The sequence below is a fragment of the Nerophis lumbriciformis genome, linkage group LG07 (assembly GCF_033978685.3).
Source record: "Nerophis lumbriciformis linkage group LG07, RoL_Nlum_v2.1, whole genome shotgun sequence".
NCBI classification, from domain to species: domain Eukaryota; kingdom Metazoa; phylum Chordata; class Actinopteri; order Syngnathiformes; family Syngnathidae; genus Nerophis; species Nerophis lumbriciformis.
The window spans coordinates 26,387,161-26,402,500 of record NC_084554.2 but is presented as its reverse complement, the minus strand read 5'-3'; the positions used below and the strand labels follow the sequence as shown (position 1 = coordinate 26,402,500).

The following is a 15,340-nucleotide window of genomic DNA, read 5'->3' as shown; positions in this document are numbered from 1 at the left end:
TTTTATAGTTTGCTGACTCACGTCGACAAAACGGTTGTCGACATAAGCGGTTTGTCACCCATAGCCGTTGCTCGCACATTTACTCGTGGCTTTCACCAGCAACATGAGGAGACTCATGAGGATTTTCATTCAAACATGGTGCATTTTTTAGTCGGCTGACTCACGTCAACAAAAGCAGTTGTCGACATAAGCGGTTGTTAACGCGGCCATGGCTTGCGCATTTACTTCCGACTTTTGCCAGCAACGTAAGGAGACTGGGCAATCAAGGATTTTAATACAGATGGGGCGCATTGTTTTTGTTGGCTGACTCCCATCAACATAAGCGGTTGTCGACAAAGCCGTGGCTTGGGCATTTACTTACAACTTTCGACAGCGACATAAGGAGACTGGGTGGTAAAGGATTTTAGTACAAATGGGGTGCACTTTCTTTAGTTGCTCACTTATGTAGACAAAAGCGGTTGTCGACGTAAGCGGTTGACGACACAGCCATTGCTTGAAAAATTTACTTGTGGCTTTCACCAGCTACATGCGGAGACTGGGAAATGAAGGATTTTCATTCAAACATGGTGCATTTTTAGTTGGCTGACTGACGTCAACAACAGCGGTTGTCGACATAAGCGGTTGTTAACGCGGCCATGGCTTGCGCATTTACTTCCGACTTTTGCCAGCAACGTAAGGAAACTGGGCAATCAAGGATTTTAATACAGGTGAGGCGCATTATTTTTGTTGGCTGACTCCCATCAACATAAGCGGTTGTCGACAAAGCCGTGGCTTGGGCATTTACTTATGACTTTCGCCAGCAACATAAGGAGACTGGGTGGGAAAGGATTTTAGTACAAATGGGGTTCACTTTGTTTAGTTGCTGACTTATGTAGACAAAAGCGGTTGTCGACGTAAGCGGTTGATGACACAGCCATTGCTTGAAAAATTTACTCCTGGCTTTCACCAGCTACATGCGGAGACTGGCAAATGAAGGATTTTCATTCAAACATGGTGCATTTTTAGTTGGCTGACTGGTGTCAACAACAGCGGTTGTCGACATAAGCGGTTGTTAACGCGGCCATGGCTTGCGCATTTACTTCCGACTTTTGCCAGAAACATAAGGAAACTGGGCAATGAAGGATTTTAATACAGATGGGGTGCATTGTTTTTGTTGGCTGACTCCCATCAACATAAGCGGTTGTCGACAAAGCCGTGGCTTGGGCATTTACTTATGACTTTCGCCAGCGACATAAGGAGACTGTGTGGGAAAGGATTTTAGTACAAATGGGGTGCACTTTCTTTAGTTGCTGACTTATGTAGACAAAAGCGGTTGTCGACATAAGCGGTTGCCAACACAGCCATGTCTTAGACAATTACCTGTGAGTTTCAGTAGCAAGGAAAGCTGACTGGGCGATAAAGGATATTGATACCAACAAAGAGCATTTGTTTAGTTGGCTGCTTCACGTTAACATAATCGGTTGTCGACAAAAGCGGCTGTTGACATATACATTGCTTAAACAATTATCTGCGACTTTCGCCAACAACCTGAGGAGACTGGGAGGTAAAGGATTTTAGTACACACTAGGGTTTTACGGTATACCAGTATTAGTATAGTACCGTGATACTAATGAATTATATTCGGTACTATACCGCCTCTGAAAAGTAAGTTTCTTACAAGTATCATCCCTGCAGGACGAGGAATAGCTAAACATGTTTCACTACACAAAGTAGATTACTGGCGTCAAAATGTAAACAAACGCCATTGGTGGATCTACACCTAACATCCACTGTAATGATACCAAGGAGAGTAGCGTATCTCGTCGATACTACTATGATTACGTCGATATTTTTTGGCATCACTACATCTTCTTTCGTTTTTTTAAAATGTGTATTATGTTTATAAACTCAGGAAATATGTCCCTGGACACATGAGGACTTTGAATATGACCAATGTATGATACTGTAATGACTTGGTATCGAATTGATACCCAAATTTGTGGTATCATCCAAAACTAATGTAAAGTATCAAACAACAGAAGAATAAGTGATTATTACATTTTAACAGAAGTGTAAATAGAACTTGTTAAAAGAGAAAGTAAGCAGAACACAAAATGTTACTGCATACGTCAGCAGCTAAATTAGGAGCTTTTGTTTGCTTACTTACTACTAAAAAACAAGTTGTCTTGTATGTTCACTATTTTATTTAAGGACAAACTTGCAATAAGAAACATATGTTTAATGTACCCTAAGATTTTTTGTTCAAATAAAGCCAATAATGCAATTTTTTGTGGTCCCGTTTATTTCGAAAAGTACAGAAAAGTATCGAAATAATTTTGGTACCGGTACAAAAATATTGGTATCGGGACAACTTTAGTACACACGGGGTGCATTTTTCTTTTAGTTGGCTGACTCACGTCGAAGAAATCGGTTGTTGACATAAGCGGTTGTTGAACAAAGGAGTGGGGAAAAAACGGCTGACAAGTCAACCACATACTGTAGGAAAAAACAACAACTCTGCCTTTTGCAAACACTGCTAAGCGATAATGATGAGTTTAAAGGCCTACTGAAACCCACTACTATCGACCACGCAGTCTGATAGTTTATATATCAATGATGAAATCTTAACATTGCAACACATGCCAATACGGCCAGGTTAGCTTACTAAAGTGCAATTTTAAATTTCGCGCGAAATATCCTGCTGAAAACGTCTCGGTATGATGACGCCTGCGCGTGACGTCACGGATTGTAGAGGACATTTTGGGACAGCATGGTGGCCAGCTATTAAGTCGTCTGTTTTCATCGCCAAATTCCACAGTATTCTGGACATCTGTGTTGGTGAATCTTTTGCAATTTGTTCAATGAACAAATTGAACAAATTTGCAGCAAAGAAGAAAGCTGTAAGTGGGAAGCGGTGTATTGTGGCAGGTGTTGTGCCGGATAACGCACCCCCGCCGTAGAATGCACCCCTTGACTGTTGTGCCGGATAACACAGCCGGTGTTTCATTGTTTACATTCCCGAAAGATGACAGTCAAGCTTTACCATTGGCCTGTGGAGAACTGGGACAACGGAGACTCTTACCAGGAGGACTTTGAGTTGGATACGCAGACACGGTACCGTGAGTACGCATGCAGCTGTGGCTTCCAAACATTTGATCGCTTGCCCGTACGTGTGTGCTGCTATGTGCATGTCACGTACGTAACTTTGGGGACTTTGGGGAAATATATGTGCTGTATGAACTTTGGGGAGGTGAACGGTGCTGTGGGATTGAGTGTATTGTGCAGGTGTTTGAGTTGTATTGGCGGGTTATATGGACGGGAGGGGGGAGGTGTTTGTTATGCGGGATTAATTTGTGGCATATTAAATATAAGCCTGGTTGTGTTGTGGCTAATAGAGTATATATATGTCTTGTGTTTATTTACTGTTTTAGTCATTCCCAGCTGAATATCAGGTCCCACCCGCCTCTCACAGCATCTTCCCTATCTGAATCGCTCCCACTGCCCTCTAGTCCTTCACTCTCACTTTCCTCATCCACGAATCTTTCATCCTCGCTCAAATTAATGGGGAAATCGTCGCTTTCTCGGTCCGAATCGCTCTCGCTGCTGGTGGCCATGATTGTAAACAATGTGCAGATGTGAGGAGCTCCACAACCTGTGACGTCACGCGCATATCGTCTGCTACTTCCGGTACAGGCAAGGCTTTTTTATCAGCTACCAAAAGTTGCGAACTTTATCGTCGATGTTCTCTACTAAATCCTTTCAGCAAAAATATGGCAATATCGCGAAATGATCAAGTATGACACATAGAATGGACCTGCTATCCCCGTTTAAATAAGAAAATCGCATTTCAGTAGGCCTTTAATGCTAATGTAATATTTGTTGACATAAACGGGACAATTTTGGTTCTTAGATTTCATGTTGACAAAACCAATTACCAATGTATGTTGACGTCGGATTAAGCTGGCCTTTTTTCAGCAATAAGAAGAACACGGAGAGTTGGGCAACAAACTGGGTAGACCTAAACGGCAAAATGTTGTTTATGATACGAATGATCGGGACACGCCTAAATAAAATGTTAATTTGTGTACCTGCAGTTCTGACTGTTGGACCTGAGCAGCAGCAGTGGCCACCTGGTCCTCTAGGAAAGCCAGCTCTGTGTCTGAGGTCCCACTGCTGATACTGCGTGCATACTGCTCCAAGTCCCCCAGCGCCCCCTCTAGGCCATACACAGCCCCAGCAGCCAGGTACACCTAAACATGGGGGAGATGCGTTCAAGTGCAACTTGTCACTTGGGAGTAGGACAACGCTTTTGCATTTACATTCTCCTCCATCTTGGTCAGCCTTTGGTCCAGTCTTCTGCTCTCAGAGCTGCTAGAGGCGCTCTGCGACTCCGACGGCGTGCAGACTTCCCCTCCCGCCTCGCCAATCAGCTCCTCGGTGGCGTTCAAAACCTTCAACACTTCTGTAGTGATGCTGCAGAGAGAGGCCGCCGAGTACTTCTGCTTAATTTGTAAAAAAAACACACACAGAGAGACACAGTAAACCTACTAAACCTACCGTTTAACATTTTCATTACTTTCCTAAACTAAGTATCAAGTTTCAAAACACTAACCAAAATAAAATTTAAACGGAAAATTTCAAATGACCAAAAAAATATCTATATCTATCTATCTATCTATATATATGCATTATCAAAACAAAACAAAAATAATTTTCAAAAAAGTGTGAAACTTTTTTATAAAATAAAAATATTTCTACACTTAAAATGCATTAAAATGTTGATAATTAAATAAATAAATAACAATAGAAATCTTAAAATAACCGTGAGTTATATTTTTAAAAAGTAATGAAATACATTTAACAATATATTTTCATGTACTTATTAACATAATCTTTTTTTTCAAATGACCATGCGATATCTTTTTTTTTTTAAAATAAAATAATTCTTGTTTATTAATTAACAATATGCTTTTAAAATGTGATCAGACACAAATCAGTCCAATATATTTCTTAAAAGGTATTATGTAAACAAGATAGTTTTCAAATAACTAAAATAAAAATAAAAAATGTTTATACTTATACACTTACATGTTATACTTATATAAAACTATATAATTATAAAAAAATTCCAATAACTATATTTTTCCAATATTATTAAAACAAAATACATTTCAAAACACTAAGCAAAATTAATACAATTACAATTGTTTTCTACATTTATTATTACAAATATGTCAAATTGAATAAAGGTAAAACCAAAATTAACTTAAAATGAAATAAAAACTATTTAACATGTATTAAAAAAAAACGGAAACTTTTCAATATATATATGTTTTTGTTTATATTAAAATAAAATAAAAACGAGATTATTAAAAAAATTATTCTTAATTTAAAATGCAAAAAATGACATTCCATTATTTTAAAGCATTTCAGGTCATCATAACAGAAAGTACATTTTACTCCAAATGTTTTAAATAAGTAAAATTTTTTAAACCAAAACTTGATCATCGCAAAATCTAAATACAATTGAAAACATTAATTTATTATTAAAACAAATATATATATTAAAAAAACTAAGCACATTTAAAATACAATTACTATTATTTTTTGTAGTATTATTATTTAAAGAATAAGTCAAAGTGAGTATGTATAACCAAAATTTTAATAAAATAAAAACTATTTAAAATATATATTTTTTAAAAATCAGAAACTTTTAATATAACAAAATGTTAATGATGAAATACATAACAAAATATTTTTAAGTATTATTGAAACAATAAATATTTTCAAATAACAGATTTTATGTATAAAATAAAATAATTGTTTATTATGAATACATAAAATGCTTTTAAAATGTGATCAGACTAAAACTAAAATCAGTGTAATACATTTATTAAACGTATTATTCAATTTAAATGTTTTGCAAATAACTAAAATAAAAAAATAAAAAATACTTACCTGTTATCCTTGTATAAAACTATACAGGCACACCCAAAATTCAAACAATATATTTTTTTAATATTACGACAAGAAAATCATTTTCAAAACCCTAAGCAAAATTGAAATACAATTACAATCGTTTTCTATATTAAAAATATAAAGGACAACCAAAAATGAAAAAAATTGCAATAATTAAATTAAGTTAACACTATTTTATAACATTTTTTATTTTCAAAACAACAACATATATATGTATACATCTTTTAAAGTATATTATATTGTGTATTATCGCACACAAAATGATGTTCAATGTGCAGCGCATTTCTTTTTGTAAACAATTCTGATGACTATAGCTGTGGATACATTTTCCATTTTAACGTTTCCATAATTTCAAACTGAAATGCATTGTTAGGGTAAACATTAAAAGTGGGTGTCTATAAAATTTTGGATATAGCCATTTAGAAGGTGTTGCCAAATATGCTCCATCCTGCATGTCTTATTGAGGGGTAAATAGGTTCATAGACAAGCAGTGACCAAGCATGGTAAGAGAGACAGATCTTTTCTCAATACCGAATCATCATGAGCTGACGCTTTAATCAGTGACTGTATTGATCCCTCTCAGCACACACGGATAATGTGATAAAGAGCAAGGATAAGATGGAGGAAGATGGTCACAAAAAGATTGAAGTTTTAGCAGGCATATGAAGGGTAGCACTATTGTATATCCTTGAAATAAATGTTCTGGGGTCTTCAAAGGTCTGAGAATCACAACATTGACTTTTTAAGATGTATTGACCTCATCGGATGTTTATGAATGTGATTCAGCGTGAACTGAGACACTTTTTCCAAAAGAGCAGTCAGAGCAGTCCTGCTGGTTTGTGACAGCATATATATATATATAGACAACGAGAACATACTGTATGTCACACATGACAGACATGTATTACTCATCTTTATGAGTATTACTTATACACAAGTGAGTATTCTTGTACCTGCCTGTCCATGTTTGTACCACTCACCGTTTGTACATGATGTACACTCACACTTTTTACTCAAAGGAGGTAACTAAAACAATAATATTAGAACAATGTAGTGCTGCTTAATGCCACTGCACACATATTGTTAAAATACCTGAAATGTAAAACTGAATATTGGTAAAAAAAAAATAGTCAATTGAAAATATAGTGTGAAGTGAAGTGAATTACATTTATATGGCGCTTTTTCTCAAGTGACTCAAAGCGCTTTACATTGTGAAACCCAATATCTAAGTTACATTTAAACCAGTGTGGGTGGCACTGGGAGCAGGTGGGTAAAGTGTCTTGCCCAAGGACACAACGGCAGTGACTAGGATGGCGGAAGCGGGGATCGAACCTGCAACCCTCAAGTTGCTGGCACGGCCGCTCTACCAACCGAGCTATACCGTCCCAGTGTGTATATATATATATATATATATATATATATATATATATATATATATACACACACACACACAGGTAAAAGCCAGTAAATTAGAATATTTTGAAAAACTTGATTTATTTCAGTAATTGCATTCAAAAGGTGTAACTTGTACATTATATTTATTCATTGCACACAGACTGATGCATTCAAATGTTTATTTCATTTAATTTTGATGATTTGAAGTGGCAACAAATGAAAATCCAAAATTCCGTGTGTCACAAAATTAGAATATTACTTAAGGCTAATACAAAAAAGGGATTTTTAGAAATGTTGGCCAACTGAAAAGTATGAAAATGAAAAATATGAGCATGTACAATACTCAATACTTGGTTGGAGCTCCTTTTGCCTCAATTACTGCGTTAATGCGGCGTGGCATGGAGTCGATGAGTTTCTGGCACTGCTCAGGTGTTATGAGAGCCCAGGTTGCTCTGATAGTGGCCTTCAACTCTTCTGCGTTTTTGGGTCTGGCATTCTGCATCTTCCTTTTCACAATACCCTACAGATTTTCTATGGGGCTAAGGTCAGGGGAGTTGGCGGGCCAATTTAGAACAGAAATACCATGGTCCGTTAACCAGGCACGGGTAGATTTTGCGCTGTGTGCAGGCGCCAAGTCCTGTTGGAACTTGAAATCTCCATCTCCATAGAGCAGGTCAGCAGCAGGAAGCATGAAGTGCTCTAAAACTTGCTGGTAGACGGCTGCGTTGACCCTGGATCTCAGGAAACAGAGTGGACCGACACCAGCAGATGACATGGCACCCCAAACCATCACCCAACCATGCAAATTTTGCATTTCCTTTGGAAATCGAGGTCCCAGAGTCTGGAGGAAGACAGGAGAGGCACAGGATCCACGTTGCCTGAAGTCTAGTGTAAAGTTTCCACCATCAGTGATGGTTTGGGGTGCCATGTCATCTGCTGGTGTCGGTCCACTCTGTTTCCTGAGATCCAGGGTCAACGCAGCCGTCTACCAGCAAGTTTTAGAGCACTTCATGCTTCCTGCTGCTGACCTGCTCTATGGAGATGGAGATTTCAAGTTCCAACAGGACTTGGCGCCTGCACACAGCGCAAAATCTACCCGTGCCTGGTTTACGGACCATGGTATTTCTGTTCTATATTGGCCCGCCAACTCCCCTGACCTTAGCCCCATAGAAAATCTGTGGGGTATTGTGAAAAGGAAGATGCAGAATGCCAGACCCAAAAACGCAGAAGAGTTGAAGGCCACTATCAGAGCAACCTGGGCTCTCATAACACCTGAGCAGTGCCAGAAACTCATCGACTCCATGCCACGCCGCATTAACGCAGTAATTGAGGCAAAAGGAGCTCCAACCAAGTATTGAGTATTGTACATGCTCATATTTTTCATTTTCATACTTTTCAGTTGGCCAACATTTCTAAAAATCCCTTTTTTGTATTAGCCTTAAGTAATATTCTAATTTTGTGACACACGGAATTTTGGATTTTCATTTGTTGCCACTTCAAATCATCAAAATTAAATGAAATAAACATTTGAATGCATCAGTCTGTGTGCAATGAATAAATATAATGTACAAGTTACACCTTTTGAATGCAATTACTGAAATAAATCAAGTTTTTCAAAATATTCTAATTTACTGGCTTTTACCTGTATATATATATATATATATATATATATATATATATATATATATATATATATATATATATATTATATAATTTTGCAGAAAACTTGCTGGAAATGACTTTCAACAACGTGTAACAACACCAAAACATGGATTGCGTGTAATGTACATGCTGAACTTAAATGCATTAAAATGACACTCAATTCTATTATCTTAAAGTGTTTCAGGGTAACCATTATGTCAAAGTATACCCAAAATTAAAATAAAAACAAAACAAAATAAAATTTAGTTTTTAAAAACTAAAACTTTTTTCCAAAACAATTTAAATAGAATACATTTCTTTTGGTATTATTGAAATAGTAAGCCTTGTTTAATGCTATTTTTTTCCCCCTAAAATAAAATAATTATTGTTTTATATTGATGAACAAAATGTTTTTAAATATAATCAGAATAAAACAAAAATTTGAATAATGTACTTCCTAAATATTATGGAAAATTAATTAACAATATATTTTTACGTATTAACACAAAATTATTTCTTGATTTTTTTAAATAAACAACATGTTTTACCAGAATAATCAGAAATATATTTTAATATATTTAATATGTTATATTCATTATCCTATACAAAATTGTGTTCAATGAGCAGCACATTCCTTTTTGTGTGAAATTATATCCTTGTGAGAGGACTAAAAACAGCCACAGTTTTACTCCAAATAACACGTTCTATCAAATATTAATGCCAAAGAAAATACAGAAATGGATGATGCATTTCTCAGCATCACAAAGAGTACAATGACAAAAATTCCAAAAATGGACTATGTCGCCTGCTTCTCTTGTGAGCATGCAGGAAAACATACAGGATATTATACGTGTGTTTCGCCAGTGCAACATGAGTCACCATCTGTCAATGACGCACACGATTGACAATGGAATATGAAGAGTGTCGTGCAGGAATATTTTGGTCATATTCAAATCAGGTAAACAGGGAGGAGGGCTGGAGCCTATCACAGCTGCATTTGGGCGGAAGGCGGGGTTGCGGCCGAATATTAACAGTTTTGCTCAATAAAGTGCCATCCATTTATCCATTTCCTACCGCTTGTCCCTTTCGGGGTCACGGGGGATGCTGGAGCCTATCTCAGTTGCATTCGGCGGTAGGCGGGGTACACCTTGGACAAGTCGCCACCTCATCGCAGGGCCAACACAGATAGACAAACAATATTCACACTGACATTCACACACTAGGGCCAATTTAGTGTTGCCAATCAGCCTATCCCCAGGTGCATGTCTTTGGAGGTGGGAGGAAGCCGGAGAACCCGGAGGGAACCCACGCAGTCACGGGAAGAACATGCAAACTCCACACAGAAAGACCCCGAGCCCGATAATGGAACCCAGGACCTTCTTATTGTGGGGCAAGATCACCAACCATTGCACCACTGTGCTGCCCAGGTGAACAGATGTGATGCATACATAAGTCTGCAACGTGACAAGTGAGGGTTTTCACTGCATAGACTTCTCTCACCTGCTGTAAGAGAGAGGAGAGCAACTGGAGCCTCTGCTGTTGCTCCGTGTCATTGTGTTGCTCCTGACACACGCATGCACACAAAGAAACACACAAGCGAGCCGTGGAGAGCAGAATAAGCGAGGAAAGGAGACACAAATGAGCGGGGACAGACATTAGCAGTAAAGAATGAAGGGTGAAAGAAAGAGACATCTATTTACCTGGTTGTCAGACAGCACCCCCTCCTGGGAAGATGGCGTAACTGCAGGCGAGCTGGCCGCACTGGAGCCACTCCTACATTCCGCCACCTCCTTGGTCGCGTCTCGTCGGTGCGACCTTCTGTTTTGTCTGTTCCTCCGCTCTCCTCTCTTCTGCTCCCGGTCATCCACCACCTCCTCGGAACTCTTCTCTGATCTCCTCTCCTTCACTTCCCCGCTCAGAGGCGGACTCTTTACAGCCTGCCTCGCAATCTCTTGTCCGTTCACTTGCAAGACGGGTTCGTTTGCTCTTAATCTGACACCGGACCTGGACTTTTCCCTTTCCGTTTCTTTAGGCTTCTGGTTGGCCCTCGGTCTGACACTTTCTTTATCCGTCTGTTTGTGAGCTGCCCACTTCTTCTCTTCCTCAGACGAGCTGCTCTCTCTGCTGTTGGTGCGACTCCTGACCATCTGGCTGATTCTGGACCGGAGTTCTTCTCCCAGGGGTTCAGCAGGGACAGACGCCGGTCCCGAGCTGATGTGTTTGGGTGAAAGAGGGCTAGTCGGGTATAATGAATTCGGTGCAACTTTGTCCAAATCTTGGGGCTCGGGTGTGATGGTGTCCTGGGCCACAGTGCTAACAGATTCTGGCTGGTCCTCACTTAAGCTCCTCTTCAGTAAGTCATTGAGAAGAAAACCACTGCTCTCCTTGAAAGGACGATCATTCACACACAGAACAGAAAAATATTACAAAACATTCAATTTATTGACAAAAAGGAATCCACAACTTCCTAAACGCGTCAATGCAAGTGCAGACTTCACGGTGCATATATGAGTCTATGAATGGTATAAATCATTCAAGTAAAACCAGAGTGACGGCGTCTTTTTAGTCAATTTTGAACGCCTACTGTCTCTAAGTCGGAGACAATCCGAGGCAGAGTAAGGCGAGGCATCATGGTGGGAGGATTTGTCTGAAAATTGAGGATCCACATCCTACATGCAGCAGGAAATTAGGTTATTTAAGGGAACGGACATACAGAATATACCAGGGGTGTCCAAATTTTTTGCCCTGGGGGCCACATTGGACTAAAAAAATTTGGCTGAGGAACGAAAACCAACTGCATGTAAAGTAACATATACATTATATATATATATATATATATATATATATATACACACATACAGTATATGTATATATATATATATACACACACACACACACACACACACATATATACATATATATATACATGCATATATATACATATACATTAGGGATGTCCGATGATATCGGACAGTCGATATTATCGGACGATAAATGCTTTAAAATGTAATATCGGAAATTTTCGGTATTGGTTTCAAAAATATCGGTATCGGTCTCCAGGTACTCCAGCTTCCACCCACCTCCAAAGACATGCACCTGGGGATAAGTTGATTGGCAACACTAAATTGGCCCTAGTGTATGAATGTGAGTGTGAATGTTGTCTGTCTATCTGTGTTGGCCCTGTGATGAGGTGGGGACTTGTCCAGGGTGTACCCCACCTTCCGCCCGATTGTAGCTGAGATAGGCTCCAGCGCCCCTCGCGACCCCGAAGGGAATAAGCGGTAGAAAATGGATGGATGGGTTTCAAAAAGTTAAATTTATGACTTTTTAAAACGCCACTGTGTACACGGACATAGGGAGAAGTACAGAGCGCCAATATACCTTACAGGCACTGCCTTTGTGTATCTACGGCTTTTCACACACACAAGTAAATGCAAGGCATACTTGATCAACAGCCATACAGATCACACTGAGGGTGGCCGTATAAACAACTTTAACACTGTTACAAATATGCGCCACACTGTGAACCCACAATAAACAAGAATGACAAACACATTTCGGGAGAACATCCGCACCGTAACACAACATAAACACAACAGAACTAATACCCAGAACCCCTTGCAGCACTAACTCTTCCGGGACGCTACAATCTACACTCCCCGCTACTCCCCACCTCAACCATGCCCCCCCGCCCCCCCAATCCCTCCCACCTCAACCTCCTCATGCTCTCTCAGGGACAGCATGTCCCAAATTCCAAGCTGCTGTTTTGAGGCATGATAAAAAAATAATGCACTTTGTGATTTCAATAATAAATATGGCAGTGCCATGTTGGCATTTTTTTTCCAAAACTTGAGTTGATTTATTTTGGAAAACCTTGTTACATTGTTTAATGCATCCAGCGGGGCATCACAACAAAATTAGGCATAATAATGTGTTAATTCCACGACTGTATATATCGGTTGATATCGGAATCGGTAATTAAGAGTTGGATAATATTGGAATATTGGAATATCGGACATCTCTAATATACATGCATACATATATACATACATATATATACATACATATATATACATCCATCCATCCATTTTCTACCGCTTATTCCCTTCGGGGTTGCGGGGGGCGCTAGAGCCTATCTCAGCTACAATCGGGCGGAAGGTGGGGTACACCCTGGATAAGTCGCCACCTCATCGCAGGGCCAACACAGATAGACAGACAACATTCACACTCACATTCACACACTAGGGCCAATTTAGTGTTGCCAATCAACTTATCCCCAGGTGCATGTCTTTGGAGGTGGGAGGAAGCCGGAGTACCCGGAGGGAACCCACGCAGTCCCGGGGAGAACATGCAAACTCCACACAGAAAGATCCCGAGCGCAGGATGGAACCCCGGACCCTAGCATTGTGAAGCACATGCACTAACCCCTGTATAGGGTTAGGGTTAGCCCTAAACGCACGCACGCACGCACGCACGCACGCACGCACGCACGCACGCACGCACGCACGCACACACGCACACACACACACACACACACACACACACACACACACACACACACACACACACACACACACACACACACACACACACACACACACACACACACACACACACACACACACGTTTTTTTATATGGGTCTGGAAAAAAACATTCTTGGAGAATACATTTAATTTCATTTTGGACTTGTAAGTGATTATTTCCGAACAACTTTTGATGAGAAATATCACACTTTTTCTAGCAAGAAGAGCATCAAATGGGGTCACTGCTCACAGCCTGTGTATGTTTGCATATTAAAAAAACAATGTACTGTAGTGCTCTATATATTTCATTTATATTATGGTTTGACAACAGCAATTCTCATGCACTTTCTGTGTGCAATATGTTACCTGAATGGACAGTGAGTAGTTCTGGCTCCCGGACCTGCTCTCGTTTGATGAATCCCTCTTGCTTTTCCTGCGCCGCCGTGACCTTCTAACTGGGTCGTTCTGCCTTTCCTCCGCCTCACTGCTGTCCCCCATCACCTGGAAATGTGGATTGTGAATCAAATATGATTTTATATTACAAAGTGTTCATGATTGCGGTGGTGTGGAAGTGTGCTGCATCATACTGAGAGGTGTTTCTAATATTGTGGTTAGCATAAATTGCCAACTTTTTACTACTTTTGTGTGAAAATGTTAAGTCAACGCACCTTTGGGTTAAAGTTCACGTCCAATGCCCCTGAGAGGAGCGGATAAGGAGAGAGGTTCTGGTGAAGGTGTTGGTGGTAGAGGGGTTGGTGGTAGGGGTGCAGGTGTGTTTCGGATGCTCCTTTCTTCCTCAGCAAGTTTTGAGGCGCTTTCCGAGGACACGTGGACAACGCCGACGACGCCTCCGAGTCGGAATTGAGGGTCTCCGTGTTTGTGTACTGGCCAGAAGACGGCGAGGTCACAGGCAGGTGCTGCGTGTACGTCCACTCGGGGTCATGCTGCGAGTCCGTGTAGTACGTCTCGTCGGACAGCTTGCGTCGGAACTGTTGCAACGCCGCGCCCCAGCTGCTTTCCTCGTCCTCCTCCGAGTCAGATCCCATCTCGTCGTAGGCCGAGACCACGCCCGACTCCTTCTCCAAGACGCTGAAGACCAGGCTCTTCCTCTTGGTCAGCAGGCTGGGACGAGACAGCTGAGAGCTGTGGAGGGCGATCCAGTTGCCGTCTGGACTCTGGAGGACCGAGGACGCACCTGGTGGATGAACCAGACAAATGCTTCATTTGTGGCAGCAAATAAGCTGTCGGTTACAAATGCAAGGTAGATGACCACAATGTATCCAAAAAGACATCTTTTGGGACTTTCTCGTTCGTTTTAGTGAGCCGGTGAATAATGTATGGAGTTTGTTTGGGAAATGACAACAATATTAGCACCATGTCAACGAACATTGGCATATACAGCTATGGCCGTAGGCAACCTCCTAACTGAGTCTTTTGGACGGATCTAGGGATGGGCATCCGAACCGAACTGGTGCCAATTACCAGAAGCTTGAAATTCGGCACTTTTGTGTGTGTGTTAATAAATGTTCATTTGTTTAATAGTAAAATACAAACCCTGTTTCCATATGAGTTGGGAAATTGTGTTAGATGTAAATATAAACGGAATACAATGATTTGCAAATCATTTTCAACCCATATTCAGTTGAATATGCTACAAAGACAACATATTTGATGTTCAAACTGATATACTTTTTTTTTTGTGCAAATAATCATTAACTTTAGAATTTGATGCCAGCAACACGTGACAAAGAAGTTGGGAAAGGTGGCAATAAATACTGATAAAGTTGAGGAATGCTCATCAAACACTTATTTGGAAAATCTC

The 15,340-nt window shown here is 40.1% G+C and overlaps 1 protein-coding gene across 4 annotated transcripts in view; it reads right to left on the bottom strand.

Annotated features, from left to right (window-relative positions):
* Nucleotides 1-15,340, bottom strand: part of myripb (myosin VIIA and Rab interacting protein b) — a 387,218-nt gene that overhangs the window by 11,999 nt on the left and 359,879 nt on the right. For 2 of the 4 annotated variants that reach the window (XM_061965577.2, XM_061965578.2), the window contains 6 exons: nt 14,187-14,713; nt 13,885-14,019; nt 10,695-11,378; nt 10,495-10,557; nt 4,299-4,478; nt 4,068-4,229 (listed from right to left, as the gene is read on the bottom strand). In XM_061965577.2, coding sequence (XP_061821561.2) covers nt 4,068-4,229; nt 4,299-4,478; nt 10,495-10,557; nt 10,695-11,378; nt 13,885-14,019; nt 14,187-14,713 — 1,751 coding nt within the window. Of the gene's footprint in view, nt 1-4,067; nt 4,230-4,298; nt 4,482-10,494; nt 10,558-10,694; nt 11,379-13,884; nt 14,020-14,186; nt 14,714-15,340 lie in introns of all 4 variants that reach the window. The other 2 variants (XM_072913491.1, XM_072913492.1) reach the window with 2 other exon arrangements.